The 21,271-nt window shown below is 35.9% G+C and overlaps 1 protein-coding gene across 11 annotated transcripts in view; it reads left to right on the top strand.

The window, feature by feature from the left end:
* The window catches only part of HDAC8 (histone deacetylase 8), a 290,590-nt gene that overhangs the window by 42,099 nt on the left and 227,220 nt on the right, over positions 1 to 21,271 (top strand). For 10 of the 11 annotated variants that reach the window (XM_066249900.1, XM_066249904.1, XM_066249902.1 and 7 more), the window contains exon 5: positions 13,043 to 13,150. The exons of the other annotated variant lie outside the window; for it this stretch is intronic. In XM_066249900.1, the coding sequence (XP_066105997.1) occupies positions 13,043 to 13,150 (108 nt within the window). The remainder of the gene's footprint in view (positions 1 to 13,042; positions 13,151 to 21,271) is intronic. 11 annotated transcript variants of the gene reach the window in all.

Here is a 21,271-nt window from a genome sequence, read left to right as displayed (position 1 = left end):
GAGAGTTGTCAAGACTTTAGTATGGCCGAGGCAGAAAGTTTGTATGAACCAGTCATAAGGGATAGGGCTGAAAGCTTAGGTGAGGCCAGATTCTTAAGGACCTTGTGTACTGTACTCAAGTGTTTGGATGTTATCCTGAAGGCAGTGGAAAACCAGAAAAGATCATTAAGCAGGGAAGTGACACAATCAGATTTTTCTTGGACAAAAATAGCTCTGTCTGCAGGGTGGAGGATTAAATCCAGGAGGTGAGACTAGAGACAGGAAGACTGGTGTACTCAGGCAGGAGAGTGATAATGAGGACAGTGCCAGAGGAAACAGGAAGGAGAGGCTAGAGGGAGGACTTATGAAGTAGAATTATTAGGAAAAGGAAGAGAGTAATTAAAGTGACACTAAGGTAGCCAGTTTTAAAAATTATTGAGGAATACAAGAGGAAGAGGAATTTCAGGAATAATGATGAGTTCACTGTTCTTCATGGTATCTTTGAGATACCTGACAGGCAGAAAGAGGTCTGGTAAGCAAATGGAGTGCAGCAGAGCGGTCTGGGCATGAACAAGAATGGCATGTGGAAGTAGCAGTCCTTAAGTCGATAAATGTTTATTGAGTACGTATATATATACTGGAGGAGCTTTCTAAAGTTCCTGGGATTCCAGAGATGAATAAGACAGTCCCTTCCCTCCTCCAAAAGCCCCTCCTCATTGGGTAAACAGATATAGAAACCAATAATGATAAGGCAATGGGAAACATGGTGATAGAGGTCTGCACAAGATGTTCTTATGGGAGCAGTGATGAGAAGCACCTAATTTGAGGGAGAAGAGGGAAGGCCTCCTAAATTAAGCACTATCTCTGCTCACTCTTGAAGGAATGGGAGTTAATATGTAAAAAAAGAGAAGAAAGCCAAGTCAGGGAAGCAGGAAAAAACATGGTGTGTGCATTTTAGTATTGATAGAATACAAAATACAAGAAATGAAACTAGACTCCATCATAAGGGATGGTCAGGAAAGGCCTTATATATACCATGTATAGATAGTTTGAATTGTAAACAATGGAAAGCAGTTGAAGGTTTTATGAAGAATGAGCCTGACTAGTGGTGGTGCAGTGGGTAGAACATCGACTTGGGATGCTGAGGTCCCAGGTTCGAAACCACAAAGTTGCCAGCTTGAGCACAGGCTCATCCAGGTTGAGCAGGGGATCATCAACATGATCCTATAGTTGCTGTTTTGAGCCCAAAAGTCACTGGCTTGAAGCCAAAGGTAAGTGGCTTGAGCAAGGGGTCACTGGTTCAGCTGGAGTCCCCTAGTCAAGGCATTTATAAGAAGCAATCAATGAACAACTAAAGTGACACAACTACGAGTTGATGCTTCTCATCTCTCTCCCTTTCTCTCTCTCTCTCAAAAAAAATTAGGAAAATTAAGAAGAAAAATGGCATGGTCAGAGCTGCATACAATTGTGTATGGTTATGTTCCTAGAATACAAGCTATATGAGGACAATAATTTTTGTCTCAGTGCCTAGAACAGACAGTATCTAGCAGACACTCAATAGACACTTGTTAAATGAGGAAATCAACGTAGGAGATCGATGTTAGGGGCCAATACCAAAGATAGGGAGGTTGTGATGATCATTTAAAGCGTAAGTGAGGAAATCCTGGCCTAAGATTGGCAGTAGGAGGTACAAAAAAGGCACTGGAGTCAAGAACTATGTACCAAGCTTTGGTGGTAAATGGTAATACCTACAATGATTTTATCCTCCTTTCAATCTAACATACTGACAGTCAGCTCTGTCTTGGATATTGTTAGATGCCAGGAATGCAAAGATAATTAAGATATGTTCCCTGCTGTTAAGAAATTCTCAGTTTATTGGGGTAGACAGGCCAACCTATGAAAAGATAGATATGGTATAATTTATATATTAGTTCTATGATAGAGTTCTGAAATGGTGGGGCACCATATAGAAATAGCTAATTAACATGGGGAGAGATTTCATGGTAATGATATTTGAGCTGGTTTTCAGACATGGAAAATGGAGTTATCTGGTAGAGTATGGCATTCTCCACATCCTGCTGATTCTACCTCCTAAATTTTTTTTTGACTCCAGCCCCTGCTTTGTACTTCCCATTGCCAGTCTCAGGCCAAATTAAGAAAGGGCTGTGTTAAGAAAGATTCTGAAGCCCCCCACCTAGGCTTAATGGGACCAAATAATATCAATTACCAATGTCTGCCATGGGTGTAAAAGTAAGGAATGGCAGTATGCATGTCATATCCCTAGGCTACAGCATAAGGTATAAGGTTGGCAATGGCAGGAACTGGTACCTTAGAGTCCTGTTTTGCAAATATTAACATTGAAGTACTTATGGCCTGGAGGTGGCCAGTGGACAAGTAGATAGCTCAGAAGATAGATAGGTCAGTGATGAAGATGTAGATTTGTGGAGTTATCTGTTTATAGATCAAAAGTAGATAAACATTTTCTATAATGGTACAGATAGTAAATATTTTAGATTTTGTAGGTCATAAGGTCTGTTATAGATGTGTCAGCTTTGCTGTTGAAGCTTCAGACCTGCAGTAGGCAATATTTAAATTAATAAGTATGGCTGTATTTCAGAAACTTTATTAACAAAAACACATCAGGCTAGATTTGGCCTATGGCTCATAGTTTGGTAACACCTAATGTAGGTGATATATAGTATACAGTCATAGGATGTATAATATAGTAAAGTTGGCACCAGAAAAGTCTTGAGTTTCAGTCCCACCTCTATATGTACTAACTTTGTGATTTTGGACAAGCATTTAAACTTTCCTGACTCTGTTTCCTCCTCCATAAAACAGAGCTTCTAGTACCCGACTAAATGCTTCCTTTGAGGATAACTGAGCTATTCTATGTAAGCGTTAATTGTAGTACCTGCACATAGTAAATGCTCAATACATGTTTGCAGTTATTAACATCACTATTACTATTGGGATTATTTGTGTGGGAGATTTTAATTAAAATCATAAGAGTGGATGAGATTTGTGAGGGAAAGTGGCTACATTGTAGGGAGAAGTAGGAATCGAAGGCAGGAGACTATTTTAGGAAAAGGGTGAGAGGCAAAGGTCTTCTTACACATTAGAAAAATAGGCCAAGAACATGAAAAGGCAGTTATCAAAACACACGCAGATGGATATTAAATATAAAAGATGTTCATATTCACTGATAATCAAATAAATGAAAATAAAATGTTTTTGTTTATGTATGGGATTGGTGAATATTCAAAAGATTGACACAGTGTTTGTTACCAAGGTTGCAGGGAAACTGGAACTCTTGTTTACTTTCTGGTGGGAATGTAAATTTTTTGGACTTTCCAGAGGACAGTTGAGCAATATGTATCAAAATGAAAAATAAGTGTATTCATTTTATGAGATGGTGTTTTTATTTCTGGGAACCTACTCTCGAGGCATTTAAAAATATAGTCCCAGCATCATAATAGCAAAATCAACCTAAAATATTCAAAAGTGAAAGAATTATTGTGGCAGGTACACAGAATGGAATACTATAGAGCCATTAAAAATTATGCCATGGCTCTATACTTACTGACATGGAAAGATGCCCAGGACATAATATATAAGGTTATAAAATAGCAGTGTAACATTTTCTCCATTAAGATAAAGCTGCTTTCTAGCAAATAGTGGTTTTGGTTTTTTCTCAGTAGTGTGATTTCAGGTCATTGCACTTTTTATTAAATTTGGATAGTTGAATATATTTTACTGACCATATGTCACTTAATTGAAACAATAATAAGTAGAGTGCTGGTAAACCAGATTTCTAGGGGGAAAAAGCCCTACATTTGTAGCTTTTGCTAATTTTGATATAAATATTCCCAAGGGCTTACAAAATTCCTGAATATTTAATAACTGGTTCTTAGTAGCTGATTTTGACACATTACTGGCAATAACTCTATTTAAAACAAAAGAAAGAATCAAGGTATGTTAACCAGGTCAGATGCTGATCAAGTTAGATGAAAATTAAAAATTACTTGTCACTGGTGAACCTGGTAACAGGAGTTTTAGGGGAATAGACAGTTGCAGAGTAAATGAAAAAGAAGGAAGAAGAGAGAGGGAGCGATATGGAAGGAAAGAAATAGTCACTTTGGGGAGATATAGAGTCAAAGAAAGTTTCATTTAGTGGGAGTATGAAGAAATACCAGAGATAACATTATGAACTCTTAATTTCTTACTTTTGAATAATCTGGAGAGGTCACAGTGTGCAAGGCATATGACTATTCTTTTTTCTTTTGATTTTAGTTGACATTCAATATTATATTAGTTTCAGGTGTACAGCAAAGTACAGAAAATTATATAACTTACCAGTGACCCCCCCCCCCCCCGATAATTTAAGTATCCAACTGGTACCATACATATGTAGTTGTTACAGCATTGTGTTTTACATCCTGGTGACTATTTTGTAAATGCTCTTAGGATTGGTATCATTATCATTCCCACTGTATATATGGGGAGTTTGAATCTCAGAAAGATGAAGTGGCTTGCTCCATGTGTTACAGAGTGAGCCACATTTGTGTGTGCCTGTTGGGTCCCACCCACTGGTTAAGCCCTGAAAATACCAAGATGGTTAAAATGTACCCACTAGCACATTATACTCCCACCCTTCTTCAACCTGGGTCTTCCTTTCCCATGGTTTTAGTTTCTTTTTCTGCTTGTCCTGGGCAGGCCAAGGGAAGCCATGAACCTGAATGTGGATAGTTTGTCCCTGCTTGGTATAAAAGAAGAAAGCCTAGCATGAGAAGGCAAGTGGTTATTAAGGACAATGAAGTTGAGAACTGAGAAAGGTCTGTTGTATCTGGCAATCAAATGACTACTAGTATATTTTCAGTGGTGTAAAAAGAGCAGACTGATGAGCAAATGAGCAATGAGAAAATAAAGGCAGGAGAAAAAGAGAGAGGGATGGAGGAAGAGGGAGAGAGAGAGAAAGGGATTTATAAATGAGGCCTAGTAAAATATGGATAATTTTAAAATCACTTTGCAATGCCCAACTATCCCAAATTTGGCCAGTGAAAGCCCTTTGCAGCCAGCTTCTCTGTGATTTTTACATACCCTCTCAGTTCTTTAGTGCACCTTTACTTTCTGATGAACAAGGGTTCCTCATTTCACATTGAGCTTTCACTGCTACCTTCTTCAAATCAGCTATTTTTTTAGGAGCCCTCCTTATTAGATGGAAAGAGTACTTCAGTATCACAGTCTAAGTACTAGGTGTGCTCATTGTTACTGATGTGCATTGCTTTTAGGCCTTTCCTGCAAATTGAACTAAGAAATATATACACTGCTCACAAAAATTAAGGGAACAGGGAACATGCAGATACTCCAGTACTTTCAGCCTTTTGTATAGTGCATTTTCACCAATGAAATAAAAGTTGGTTTTGTACCTCATTTGCATAATCAAACAACTTTCTTTGACTTGTCATTTGCTTTTCTGATGTTCTTGTTTAATAAAAAAAAGTCAAATTCTTTTTTTTTTTATAGTGACAGAGAGTCAGAGAGAGGGATAAACAGGGACAGACAGACAGGAACGGAGAGAGATGAGAAGCATCAATCATTAGTTTTTCATTGTGACACCTTGGTTGTACATTGATTACTTTCTCATATGTGCCTTGACCATGGGGCTACAGTAGACTGAGCCCCTTGCTCAAGCCAGTGACCTTGGACTCAAGCTGGTGAGCTTTGCTCAAACCAGATGAGTCTGCGCTCAAGCTGGCGACCTCGGGGTCTTGGACCTGGGTCCCCGCATCCCAGTCCGACGCTCTATCCACTGCACCATCACCCGGTTAGGCAAATTTCTTTTTTTTTATCACTTCATAATAATTTTGAAATATCCCCTTATTTTTGTGAGCAGTATATATAGAAATTGTGAAACTATTAATGGAAATGGGTTATAGCAGTAAAATTAATAATTTATTAGTCCATAGTGATGTTCAGAGAGAAAGAGGAAAAGGAGAAAGATCTTTCTAGTAGAATACTAGCTAATAAAGTAAAAGGAAGCTAGACTAGAAAATCACTATTCTGCAGCCCCCAGTATCATAATTTATTTTGGCAAAAACAACAACAACAACAACAAAAAACCAAAAACCCAAACAACTCATCAAGCAAAAAGTTCTTGGAGGGCCTGACCTGTGGTGGCGCAGTGAATAAAGAGTCGACCTGGAAATGCTGAAGTCACTGGTTCGAAACCCTAAGCTTGCCTGGTCAGGGCACATATGGGAGTTGATGCTTCCTGCTCCTCCCCATTTCTCTCTCTCTCTCTCTCTCTCTCTCTCTCTCTCTCTCTCTTTCTCTCCCCTCCTAAAATGAATAAATAAAATCTTAAAAAAATAAGTTCTTAGAAAATAGGATATTCACACAGTTTCAGCTTATCACCCCATAGATTTCTTGCTATTTACAAAGGGGGAAATACAGTCACTAGGTTAAACAAGTGATTATAACCAGCATTGTCAATACCAGAACAACCTGACATTGTGTCTCCTGATGTGATTTACTGAGAATTGCAGAGCATCTATGAAATATTCTTGCCAAAAAGAGTTTAACTTGACAGTCATTGTGGAAAACATTATGGAGTTTCCTCAAAAAATCAGTAATGGAACTGCCTTATGACCTAGTGTTTCCACTTCTGGGAATAGATATGAAGAATCCCAAAACACTAATTCAAAAGAATCTATGCCCCCTATGTTCACTTCAGTGTTATTTACAACAGCCAAGATTTAGAAGCACCCCAGGTGCCCATCAGTAGATGAGTAGATAAAAAAGCTGTGGTACATTTATACAATGAAATGCTACTCATCTGTGAAAAAGAAGGAAATCTTACTTTTGTGACAACATGAATAGACCTGGAGAGTTTATGCTAAGTGAAATAAGCCAGTCAGAGAAAGACAAGTACATATGATTTCACTTACATGTAAAACCTAATGAACAAAATGAACTAACAAATTTTAATAAAGTTTAACCTGAATCTAAATATGAAGAAACAATTAGACAAACCTAGAGTGTGGAACATCCAACAAGGCAACTGTCCTATACACTTTATTTTTTTAAATTTTTATTTATTCATTTTAGAGAGGAGAGGGAGAGAGAGAGAGAGAGAGACAGAGAGAGACAGAGAGAGAGAGAGGAGAGACAGAGAGAGAGAAGGGGGGAGGAGCTGGAAGCATCAACTCCCATATGTGCCTTGACCAGGCAAGCCTAGGGTTTTGAACCGGCAACCTCAGCATTTCCAGGTTGATGCTTTATCCACTGCGCCACCACAGGTCAGGCTGTCCTATACACTTTAAAAAGCCATTATCACGAAAAATAAAAGAAAGTGGAGGAATGATTGTAGATAGAAAGAGAACAATGAGCTCTAACAATCAAATGTAGCGAGTCAACCATGACTGGATTCCAAATTGTGGGGTAAATCATAAACAGATATAAAAGGCATGTTTAAAATAATTTGGTAAATTTTAATATAGACTTAGATAATATTATTGAATAATGTTGACTTTTTTAGGTGTGATAATGTGGAAGACTTTTTTTTTTCTTTAGAGATGCTTCATGCATACTAAAGTATTTAAGAGTGAAGTGTCATCATATTTGTAATTTACTTTCAATTGGCTCAGCAAAAAGTGAGTGAAAGAGAGAGAATATACATGAGAAATTAATAAGAATTTATAAAGGTAGATGAAAGATATATGATTGCTGGCCCTGGCCGGTTGGCTCAGTGGTAGAGTGTCGGCCTGGTGTGTGGAAGTCCCAGGTTTGATTCTCGGCCAGGGTACACAGGAGAAGTGCCCATCTGCTTCTCCATCCTTCTCCCTCTCCTTTCTCTATATCTCTTTTCCATACTCTCGTTTCTCTTCAGATTGCATAAATCTTTTGCCTTTTATATCTCTTTTCCTGTCCTGCAGCCAAGGCTCCACTAGAGCAGAGTTGGCCCAGGTGCTGAATATGGCTCCCTAGCCTCGCCTCAGACACTAGATGGCTCCCGTTGCAACGAAGCAACCCCCCAGATGGGCAGAGCATCGCCCCCTGGTGGACATGCCGTGTGGATCCCAGTCAGGCACATGTGGGAGTCTGTCTGTCTGCTTCCTCGCTTCTCATTTGAGAAAAATACAAAAAGAAGGAAGGAAGGATGGAGGGAAGGAGGGAAAGAAGAAAGGAAGGAAGGAAGGAAGGAAGGAAGGAAGGAAGGAAGGAAGGAAGGAAGGAAAAAGAAAAATATGTGACTGCTTGTTATATTATTCCTTCAACTCTTTTTGTAGGTTTGACAATTTAAAAATAAAGATTTCACACATAGGTGGGTTATAAAATTGAGACTTATGGACATAGATAAAAGTGAAGTGGTTACCAGGGGGAGGGAGATGAGGGAGGGGCCATGAGGAAGGGCTTGGGGGAAGGGTGTAAAGAGGGACAAACATACGATGACAGAAAATGATCTGATTTTGGATGATGGGTATACAACATAATCAATAGTTCAAATGCTATAGAAATGTTTACCTGAAACCTGTGTACTCTTATTGTTCAATGTCACCCTGTTAAATTTAATTTTCTAAATAAAATAAAAAAAATGAGTTAGGAAAGCACTTCTTTTTAAAGCCTTTGTAACTGTATGGTGATGTGCAATAGTGGTTCTGGGACAATTGAGATGAACATGCAAAGAGAAGAATGTTGACCCTTACCTCATATCATAGATAAAAATGATCTCAAAATGGATAGATCTAAATATAAGAGCTAAAACTATAAAAATTTTAGAAGAAAATGTAGGAAAATAATCTTCAAAACCTTGATACGGCAGTGATTTCTTGTATGCAACAACAAAAGCATGATCCATAAAACAAACAAAAAAGTGATAAACAGGACTTCACCAAAATTAAAAAGTTGTACATCAGAAGACACCATTATCAAAATGAAAAGACAACTGATAAATATAGAAAATATTGCTAATTACATATTCAATAAAGGTCTTATATCCAGAACATGCAAATAACTCTTACAATTCAATAATAAGATGGACAACCCAATTTAAAAATGGGCAAAAAATTTCAATACACATTTCACCAAAAAATATGGATAATAAACATATAAGAATATGCTCAATATCAATAGTTGTTGGGGAAATACAAATTAGAAGCATGAGACACCACTACATACCCACTAGATGACTGTAATAAAAAAGACAATAAATGTTAGCAAGGATGTTGAGAAGCAGGAACCCTCATACATTGCTAATAGGAATGCAGAGTATTACAGATACTTTGGAGAACAGTTTAAGAGTTTAGGAAGGTACACATAAATTCATCAGAGCAATTCTAGCAATTCTCCCAATAGCAATAAAAGCATATATCTACACAAACACTTCCATGTGAATGTTCATATCAGCTCTATTCTGTTCTATTCTATTTGGTTATTCATAATAACTAAAAGTGAGAACAATCCAAATTCAACTAGTGCATCAAGAAAAATGTGGTATATCCATATAATGGGGTATTATTATTCAGGGATTTAAAAATGAGTGAAATATTGATACCTGCTGCAACATGGATGAACCTCCAAAACAGTATCCTCAGCAATCATGTTCATTGGTATTTACTCAATTGAGTTGAAAACTTTATCTATATAAAAACCTGCACATAAATGTTTATAGCAGCTTTATAATTGCCAAAGTCTAAAAGCAACCAAAATGTTCTTCTGTAGGTAAATAGATAAAGCAAACTGTGTTACATTCATAGAGAATAATATTCAGTAATAAAAAATGAGCTATCCTATAGTGTATAATTGAAATTATCTAAGAGAGTAGAACTGAAATATTCTTAACAACAAAAAAAAGAAAGAAAAATAATAAAAAGAAAGAAATATGTTAGGTGATGGAGAGTAAATTAGATGGGAGCAATCCTTTCACAGTGTATATCAAATTACCACTATATACACTTAAAATAACTTATTATGTGTTAGCTATACCACAGTAAAGCTGAAATTTTTAGAAATGAGGCTTTCTAGCCTCAAAAAGCCATGGAGAAAATTTAAATGCATAGTGCTATATATAAGACTGAGAAAACTATAGAAGCAGTAAAAAGAGCAGTGATTGCTAGGGGCTTGGAGGGAAAAGGAGGAATAATTAAGTGGAACACAGGAGATTTTTAGGGCAGTGAAACTATTCTGTGTGATTCTATAATGATGGATACATGATATCATACATTTGCCAAAACTCAATAACTATACAATACCAAGTGAACCCTAATGTAAGCTATAGACTTCTGTTAATAATAATGTATCAATATTGTAACAAATGTACCATGCTAATATAAGATGTTTCCATCTGCTTAATTTTTCTGTAAATCTAAAACTGTTAAAAAAAAAAGAAACTCTATTCATAAAACAAAACAAAAATGCTAAGTAAAAGAAGCCAGATAGAAAAGGCCACATATTGTATAATTTAATTTATATGAAATATCCAGAAAGACAAATCTATAGAGACAAAAAGCAGATGAGTGGCTGCCTGGCTCTGGGGGTAGAATAGGGATTAAATGTAAACAGTAATGTGGAATTTTATTGGAATTTTATCCCACCAAGAGGGATAAAACTATTCTAAAACTGGATTATGGTGATGTTTGCCCAGTTCAGTAAAGGTATTAAAAATCACTGAATTGTATACTTAATAAGGGTAAATTTTATGGTCTCTAAATTATACCTCAGTAAAGTTGTAAAATAATTTTATTTGATCTCATATTTTTAAATTGTTATACATTAGTTCTTTATAACTGTGAATCAAATAATAATGTATAGTGAGAGCCCATGTTCATTGATCAGAAAAGTTAACATTGTTTAGATGGCAATACTCCCAAAATGATCTATAGATTCAACAAAATCCCTATAAAAATCCCAGTTGACTTTTTGTAGAAATTGACACCTTGATCCTAAAATTTATATGGAAATTCAAGGGGCCTAAATCTTGAAAAAGAACAAAGTTGGAGGACTCACACTGCAATTAGGATGGCATGATATTGGCATAAGGACAGATATTTATATCTATGGAATAGAATTTAGAATATAGAAATAAGCCCTCACATTTATGGTCAATTGTTTTTAGACAAAGGTACTTAGACAATTCAATAGGGAAAGAATAGTCTTTTCAACAAATGGTGCTGGGACAACTGGATCCACATGCAAAAGAATGAATTCGGACTTCTACTTTATACCATACATAAACATTTACTCAAAACGGATTACAGAACTAAGTGTAAGCTAAAACTATAAAACTTTCAGAGGAAAGCACAAGACTATATCTTTCTAACTTGGGTCTTCTTAGATATATCACTGGAAGCACAAGCAATAAAATAAAAATAAATAAGTTGGAATTCATCAAAATTAAATTCATTTGGGCTTCAAGAAACTATCAAGAATATGAAAAGATAATCAATAGAATGGGAGAAAACATTTGCAAATCATATATCTGATCAGAAGTTTGCATCCAGAATATATAATGTCCACTTCAATTTCGTAATAAAATGACAAATAACACAAAATATGGGCCAAGATTTTGAATAGATGTCTATCCAAAAAAGATATACAAATGGCGAAAAGCACATGAAAAGATGTTTAACATCATTGAGCATTAGAGAAATTCAAATCCAAACCACAAGGAGGTATCAGTTCACATCCACTAGGATGACTAGAATGAAAAAGATAGGTAATAACCAGTGCAGGTGAGGACAGAGTGAAATCAGAACCCTTATCCATTGCTGCTGGAAATGTAAAATGGTGCTACTGCTTTGGAAAACAGTTTGGCAGTTCCTCAAAAGCAAACCACATAACTGTGGACACACACACCATTTGCTGTTTATTATAACAGTAAGAAGGCCAGTATGGCTGGAGCAAAGTGGGTAATAGGGACAGAGGCAGGAGAAGTCAGAGAAGTTGACATATCATTCAAGGCCTTGTGGACCATGGTAGGACTTTGGATTTTATTGTGAATGAGAAGGAATTTTGAACAGGAGGTGAGTTTTTAGTATCTGTTGTAAGGCACAAGAAAGAGACAATTACAAAGAAGTGATTACAGCTTTGAAGACCAAACTGTGATCAGGAAGCATAAGTGTGTAATGGTGTACACCTGCAGTTACTGTATTTTTCGCTCCATAAGACATACCTGACCATAAGACACAGCTAGGATTTTAAGGAGGAAAATAAGAAAAAAAAAATTCTAAACCAAATTGTGTGTTAAAATACCATATGTTTTGCTCCATAAGACACATGGGCATTTTTCCCTCCACTTTTGGGGGAAAAAAGTGTGTCTTATGGAGCAAAAAATATGGTACATGGTGTGTTTCAATAGTTCTTGGTCATCTAGCTTTGGGAGCAGAAAAAAAAAAAACGGTTGAGCAGAATGATTAAGATTGGGATTTGGAGTTCAGATGCTAGGAGGAAACCAACTAAGTAAAGTAGTTAACCATGGTAAATTAACTAATAAGTAAGTACTCATACAGGTTCTTACAGAGAAAAGTTGAAGATGCAGGAGCCCTTGAGAAAGAAAGTGCCATATTTCTACCTTTTGCCATCTTTCAATGTTTTCCTGTAAGCAATTAGAAGCAATTGATTCAGTGAAAAGAACATTTGAGTGTCAGAAGACTCAAGTCTCTGCTCTCCTAAGTGACGGTAACATCAAGGGTGAATTGTTAAAGCTGACAGCTGTAAGAAGGCTAAAGAAATCATCTTTCTGACTAGTTAAATCATACCAAGAAACTAGGATTATACCATTTAATAAACCTCTTCAATCTTTCTTGGCAATAATATTCCTGAATTTCTTGTCTTACCAAATTTCTCCTGATGTAATTTAGCCCATTTTGACTTGTGCTAATGATCACTTACACACTATCTCTTCATAGAATAAAAAATAGTTTAAATCAGATTGTATCCCTGCTCTGCTCCAATGGCTTCCCATCTCACTGAGAATAAAGTCCAAGCTCCTTGTAATGGCCCCTGTGATTTACTCCCATCAGAACTCATCTTGTACCACTCTCCTTCATTAACTGTGTTCCAGCCACACTGGCCTTTCAGCTTCTCAGATAGGCCAAGGAAGTTCTTTCCTGCTTCAGAGCTTTTGCAATGCTGTTCTTTCTGCCTGGACGACTTCTCCATCTCAGTATGGGTGAGTTTCTTTTCACTTTTTGGGTCTCTGTTTAAATATCATCTACTCAGAGAAGCTTTCCTGAACAACTTGTCTGAAGTGACCCCCCACACACTCCCACCTCTAGTACTTTCTATCATATTACTGTGTGTTATTTTTGTAATATTGCTTTTCACAATACCCTGTTTGTTTCTTTTTGTATTTTATATCTGTTTCCATATACCCCTACCCACCACACATACACTGTGAGATCATTATCTGTACATTCTGCTATTATCTGTATTATCTGTTTATCATTATTCCCAGAATGTAGAACAGAGTGAGTGTATTTTGAAGAAGGAAGGAAGAGAGAAAACTCTTTTGTTACCTGTACCCAATAGATAATTTCTCATTAGGATTGTTTCTCAAGTCCTTATTTATTTGTGTTGCCCTCTTGGACTCTTCTATAAATAAAATAAAATCCTTATTTCCTGACTGATCTTAAATATTAAAGAGAGGCTTATTATATTATATAGCTTTAGAATGAGAAAGAACTGGAAATAATTATTCTAACCTCTCTTTGTATAGAAACCTTTCCACAGCATCTATCCCAGGAATTCCTTGGAGATGCCTCAATGGCAACTACAGAAAGTGAAGAGATGGCTAAATATATAGTGTTCTAGACCCCTAAGTGTCTGCCCTACTCACACTTTAACCAGAGTGCTGACTTTGTCTAATATATTAGAAATCCACATAAAATTTCACTTGGAGAAAACCATTCTGCTGCTTAAGGAAAGTTTAAAAACTACTAATCTGATCTATGTCTGAACATGCTCAGTGACTAGGAATTCACTGTCTTGATATTTCTTCATGCTGTTTTTGCAGCTCCGTCTTTAATATTTAAGGATGACCCTACTGACAGCAATCACCATTTATGTATGTGCTTTTCACTACAAAGACAAACCTACCACCAAATGGTTCTTTGTACATTTAAAGCTTGTCCATTGGTTTGACACAGTAGTTACAGGTTGAAGAGGCCGTTTATCTCATATATTTCTCTTGATACTACACATCAAAATGATTTGTGCAGCCTCCCAGCAGTCTATAGAGCTATGCTGCAGTACTCAGAACTGCCTCAAATATTACCTTACATCATGTCTTCTACCTTCCTTGTTTGACATCACTAAATTACCTTCTGTGTTTCAAAATTAAACTTCAAAAACAAAAACCAAAAAAACTTCACACCAATGATATCCACCCGCTTTGCCAATTGATCCAAGTCATTTTGAACTGTATCTACCAAACAACAGTGCCACATCTAATTTTATTTTGGACATATTAATGCAAAGCTCCCTAGGTTAGCTTAAAAAAAAAACCTAATGGCATGTCTCTAGATCCATGGCCAGCCTCTACATAAATCCATGCTTTGTTATCCTATGTGTTTGTTTGTTCTAGGTGGGGAGGTTGAGCAATGAATTACAGGACTTTAATGTTTCCTGATTTGGGTACTGACCAGTTCATTTTTTAGTGAGCTATTCCAATTTTTTTCTAGCTTATTACATTTGACTTTTAAAAGTAATTTTTAGAAAATTAAATTTAATAGGGTGATACTGATCAATAAAAGTATATACATTTCAGGTAAACATTTCTATTGAATTTGAACTGTTCATTGTGTTGTGTGCCCATCACCCAAAGTCAAATCATTTTCCATCACCATATATTTGTCCCTCTTAACTTTGTAAATATAAAATGTGAATGTTATTTCCCTCTTTTATTCAAGATAAATAATATAAATGCTTTTCTCCATTCTTTGGCTATTTCACCATTCTCATAATTATTTAAAATATTTTTTTCAGAACTGATCATGTGCCAAGTACTTTGTTAGGTACTGAAGGTATAAAGGTGATTAAGATATAGTCTTTGCTCTCAGAGAATTCGTAGTCTAGTGGAAGAGACAAATACATGAAGTAATTATTGCAAGCCAGTTTGATTAAGGACCATGGTAGAGATTTGAATAAACTGATGAAGCTCCAAAAAAGAATCAACTTATTCTGCCTGGGAAAGGAAAGTGGAACTTCAGAGACACCTTCACAGCCAGATCTTTAAGGATGGGTAAGAAGTTGTCAGACAGAGGGGATAGAAGTCATTCTACATCTAAGACTACATAGGTGCAAAGCTCCAGAGACTTGAAGAATATATTGTGTTTGGGATAGGGAGAAAAGTTTAATGAGGTTAAGTTGTGGCTACTTGAGAGGAATGGTAAGATAACAGGTTTGAACAAACAGGCAAGGACAGAATTATGGAGGAATTATGGACAAGATAATTGCAGAATTATCTTGCAAACTATGCTACAGAAACTTTTTTTCCTGTACACATGGAGGGGTTTTAAGCAGGGTAGTGATCTTGTCAGAACCATGCTATAGAAAGTTATAATGAACAGTATAAAATGTGTTATCAAGGAGGGAACAGTGACAGAAACACAGGACTATTAGAGGCTGTGCAGTGTGCAGCCAGTCCTTTTAGTAACCTGGAACATAAATGATTTTTGTTTATCAATTGTAAAAGGGAAATAGCCATTTCTTCCCCTACTTCTCATGGATCTAATGAGAGTAAATGAGATTATATCTTCTCTGAACCTTAGGAGAAAGCTTTCATGTTAGAGTTAGGTGATTGGAAGTTGAAGCAGGCATCATATATACTATATAATCTTATTTACTTATGAACATCTTATGTATTTTTTAAAATGGGCATTACTCTTTTCTTAAAGCTTGATTCAACTCAACTGTAAATTCCTCATGTGCAGGATCCAGGACATCTTGTGTTATCCACAACCCTTAGGACAGAGAAACAGCATAAAACGAGTCCTCAGCACCTTCCTGCAGGTTGATTGCATAGAGTGTCTCCTCTTATGCAGACTGCCTGAGATTGAGGTATCAGGAGGGCCATGTTGCTATTGGGGACTAGTAGTAATGTTATGTTTCAGGGTGCATTCTCTAGCCATGGCCAAAAAGATTGCAAACCTTGTTCAAGCATACATGAGTACCAGCAAGTCCCCTTTACTTCCTTAAGCATGACACCTTCTTATAAGTACTGTATAAGAGGTAAATTACTAAAGTTATTTTTATATCAAATGGAAATAATTACCATTTTCTAGGAAGTCACAATTCTCAGGTGAAAGATAATTGAGTAGAATATATGCATACTATAATTGTGAATAAAATTTCAGAATTTAGCAAGTCATTTGTTTGCAGATAAGGTGTAAAAAGTATGTTCAAAAATTTAATCCTATGGCCAAAAGGATATTTGAGGAGCATCCATATGTTTTTTGTATTATCACAAATTAATCTATATTTGCATCAACAGAGGCCAGAAAGTCTAACAGTATTTCCTGCGTTTTAAAAGCAAGTTCTCTCTATCTCTCTCTCTTCTCTCCCGATTTGGCAGAGGTTTTCATCATTTCGCTGACCACAATGGCATTTGTTCCTATCCATATCTAATATAAACTGCGGCCAAAATACTTGGGTTAATTACATAGGTTGGGGATGCAAGCATATAAAGTTTTTAGCTTTTGAAACACTCATCTTATGTATGTCAGGACCAAGTGCAGAAATACAAATACATATATATTATGCCCAGGATAGCCTGCTTTGCCAGCACTGTTTTTTTCTTTTTCTATTTAACTAGAAGGATTGAGCAGGCACAATTTCCATCAATGAAATTTAAAATGTTGCTTTTTGTGTGGGGGAAGAGAGTACATTTATTTCCTCAACCCCATATTGCTGCCTAAACCATTAAGGTTTTTAAGTTAATTAAATTAGTGTTTAAAGTAAAGAGTGATATTTTTGTTTTACCAGAATGCTCAGGGATGGAATAGACTAGTTAACTGAGTTTTCTGTTTTAGGGGAAAGTTATAACAGACAGACTTCTGTTGTTTTATACGTATTCCTTAACAATTTAAAAAAACATATCTGTATATTTCTGCCTTAGTAAGCACAGTAGACTAGACCTGTTTAATATGCTGCTATTTTAGAGTTACTGTGTACAGTGTTTCTGCACACTCCATTCTAACCAGTTCAGATCATTGAAGATAGTGGACACTGCCTAAACTTGGGGTACACACTGGGTACTGGCTAATATAATATAATATATAATATAATATATTTATTATATATAATATATAATATAATAATATGTATAAATCACTAACCAAGTAAAGATTTTGATTTAATAACCTATACTTTACCTTTACTGAATAAAACCATATTTTAGATAAGGAAAATTCTACCTATGTCATCTGAGGGGGAAAATGTGCTAAAGAAGCTTAGAAACAGCAAAATGACACCTTGCAGCAATTTTCAGGGACCCACTTACTACTCTGACTCTTTTGTGGTGTAAGTGATAGGTTCTGTGTATAAATTAAGATTCTTGGTGGTAAATAGAACTACTTTACACTTTCTCCGTTAGTTTACCTTGTATGCCATCATTTTTCAAAGGGAAATATTGTTTATGGACGCTAAAAGTGGCCTTCTGGCACTTTTCACTATAATGAATTCATAGTCAGTTCTCTTGATTCATTTTCAGGCAAATATTATCTTATTTCTACTCTCCCAAGCCTTCACTTGTCATCAGTAGTGACTCATTATATCAAATGGTGTGGAGAGAGTAGGAACTATAAAGAATTGTGGTGCTGTCACATTTATTTTATTTCCGGGATAACAGTTTTTGTTTTGTCACACAGTTAATGGATTTGCTTCTATTAACAAGAAGGGCCTTTTGACCTAATCTTTTTTTTCACACATATTCCTGTATAAATTCTGCATCTAAAGGTGTTAGGTCAGTTAACTAAATTTGGTTTATAGAAAAAAGAACCGCTGCAAAGTCAATTTGTGCAGATTTGGCCCTGCGTCATTACTTGCTTTGGGGAAGGGAGAATTTTAAAAATCCATTTATTCCCAATGCAAATAACCTGAAAGTTCAAATGATTAAAGTTAGGAGATTTTTAGATGGAAAAATTGCTACTAGAAGGATATGTGGTAATGTGTTTTTTAACCAAAAAACTCTTAAATTGAAATCAGAAAATGGCAAAGGGTATAGAGGCAAATAGGAAGAAATAAAAAGCTGTTAAGTGGTAAATGGAGAGAAGCAAGTTAAGAAGTAACAGAAAACTGACAAAATAGATTTATTTCACCAACATTATACAATTGAAATGGTAAAAGGGAAATAAGCATGAAGAAGAAGTGGAGAAAATTACAAGAAATAAAAAAATAATAATTGACATTGATAGAATGAAATCAAAATTGTTTAACAAAGCGATTAAGCTTGTGGGCTGATTAGCCAGAATTCAAACGCAGAATCACCTACTCATTGTGTGACCTTGGACACCTAAGAGAACTTACAAAAAGAACAACAAACCCAAAAATGAGCAGAAGGAAGGCAATTGCAGAAATCAGAGTAGAAATAAATGACATACAGACTAAAAAACTGATACAAAAGATCAATGAAATTAAGAGCTGATTCTTTGAAAACATAAACAAGATTGACAAACTTTTAACCAGACTCATCAAGAAAAAAAAGAAGACCCAGATACACAGAACAGGTTGACAGCTCTCAGAGTGGAGGGAGGTTGGGGGGCTGCGTAAAAAAAAAGTGAAAGAATTAAGCAAGAAAAATTATGTGTGTTTGTGCATTTATGTATACATACACATACACACACATATATAAAACACATAGACGCAGACCACAGTATGAGGAGAGCCAGAGGGAAAGGGCATGGAGGAAGGCGGAAGAGGGCAGAGGTGGATGAATGGGGGCAGAAAGAGACTTGACTCTGGGTGAGGGGCACGTGCTGCGGTGTGCAGACGATGCTTTGTTGGGTTGTACACTTGAGACCTGTATGGTTTTGTGAACCAGTCTCACCCCAATAAACTCAATAGAAAATTAAAATAAAGTGATTATTGATGTATGAGGATTTCTTATAGCCATTTTATCTTTTGTTTTCCAGTTTTCTGTGTCTCCATTGTTTGTTTTCCCTTTTGTTTGTGTTTTAGTTTGGTGGTATCCTATGCTTTCTTTTTCTCTGTTTTCTATTTTTTTAAGTTATGTGCCTCAGTTTTAGTTTTTTCCTTTTTTATTGAATGTATTGGGGTGACACTGGTTAACGTAATTACTACACAAGTTTCAGGTGCCCAAATCCACAACATATCTGTACACTGTATTGTATGTTCACCCTCCCCAAGTCGAGTCTCCGTCCCTCACCATTCCCCTCCTACCTTCTACTACTTCCCTCATGCTGGCAATCACCACACTGTTGTCCCTGTTCATAAGTTTTTTCTTTTTTGTTTTGTGCTCATTACCTCCACCACTGCCACCAAGCCCTGCCCCTTGACAGCTGTCAGCCTGTTCTCTACCTATGAGTCTGTATCTATTTTGCTTGTTAGTTCATTAGATTCCACATGTAAGTGAAATCATATAGCACTTGTCTTTCTCTGCCTGGCTTATTTCACTTACATAATGCTCTCCAGATCCATCCATGCTGTCACAAAGGTAAGATTTCCTTCTTCTTAATGGCTCGGTAGTATTCTGTTGTATAAATGTACCACAGCTTTTATATCCACTCATCTACTGATGGGCACCTTGGTTGTTTCTACATCTTGGCTATTGTAAATAACACTGCAGTGAACACAGAGGTGCATATATTCTTTCAAATTAGTTATTTGAGTTTCTTCAGATATTTTTCCAGAAGTGGGACAGCAGGGTCATAAAGCAGTTCCATTTTTAATTTTTTGAGGTAACTCCATACTGCTTTCCACAGTATTCCCACCAGCAGTGCATAAGGGTTCCCTTTTCTGCACATTCTCACCAACATGTGTTGTTTGTTGATTTACTGATGATCACCATTCTGACAGGTGTGAGGTGATATCACATTGTGGTTTTAATTTGCACTTCTCTGATGATTATTAACATTGAGCATCTTTTCATATGTTTACTGGCCATCTTTATGTCCTCTTTGGAGAATGGATCCTTTTACCATTTTTAAATTGGATTGTTTTCTTGGTGTTGAGTTTCATAAGTTTTTTATAAATTTTGGATATGAATTTATTATTAGATGTATCATTGGCAAATATGTTCTCTCATTCGGTGGGCTGCCATTTCATTTTGTTGCTGGGTTATTGTTTTGGTTTTTTTTGTTTGTTTGTTTTTATGTTTTGGGGTTTTTTTTTGCTGTGCAAAACTTTTTAGTTTGATGTAGTCCCATTTGTTTTTTTGCCTTTCTCTCCCTTGCCCAAGGCAGTATATCAGAAGAAATATTGCTATGAAAATGTTTACTGCCTATTTTTCCATCTAGGTGTTTAATTATTTTAAGTCTTACATTGAAATCTTTAATCCATTTTTGAGTTTATTCTTTTGTAAGATATAACTTGGTGGTTTTAGTTTCATTTGTATTGCATGTATCTGTCTCATTTTCCCAACACCATTATTGAAGACTATCTTTAACCCATTCTGTGTTTTTTCTTCCTTTCTCAAATATTAACTTACTATAACGATGTGGGTTTATTTCTGGGCTCTCTATTCCATTGATTTGTGTGTCTGTTTTTATGCCAGTATCATGCTGTTTTGATTACTATGGCCTTGTACAGTTTGATATCAGGTATTATTATTCTTCCAACTTTGTTATTTCTCAAAATTGCTGTGGCTATTTGTTTGGGGTTTTTTTTTGTGTGTGACACCATATAAAATTTTGGAATATTTGTTTTAGTTCTTGAAACATGCCATTGTTATCTTAATAGGAATTGTGTTGAATCTATTGACTGGTTTGGGTAATATGAACATTTTAATGATGTTCATTCTTCCTATCCATGAACATGATAGATGCTTCCACTTATTTGTATCTTCTTCAGTTTCTTTCTTTAGTGTTTTATAATTTTCCAAGTACAGGTTGTTTGCATCCTTTGTTAAATTTATTCCTAAGTATTATACTCTTTTTGAAGCAATTGAGAATGGGGTTGTTTTCTTAGTTTCCCTTTTTGATAATTTATTATTGGTGTATAAAAATGCCAACAATTTCTAAATATTGCATTTACTTTGTATTCTTCTACCTTACTGAATTCATTTATCAAATCTAATAGTTTTTTTGTAGAATCTTTAGGATTCTCTATATACAGT

The sequence above is a fragment of the Saccopteryx bilineata genome, chromosome X (genome assembly GCF_036850765.1).
Source record: "Saccopteryx bilineata isolate mSacBil1 chromosome X, mSacBil1_pri_phased_curated, whole genome shotgun sequence".
NCBI classification, from domain to species: Eukaryota; Metazoa; Chordata; class Mammalia; order Chiroptera; family Emballonuridae; genus Saccopteryx; species Saccopteryx bilineata.
This window is presented reverse-complemented; position numbering and strand designations above follow the sequence as displayed.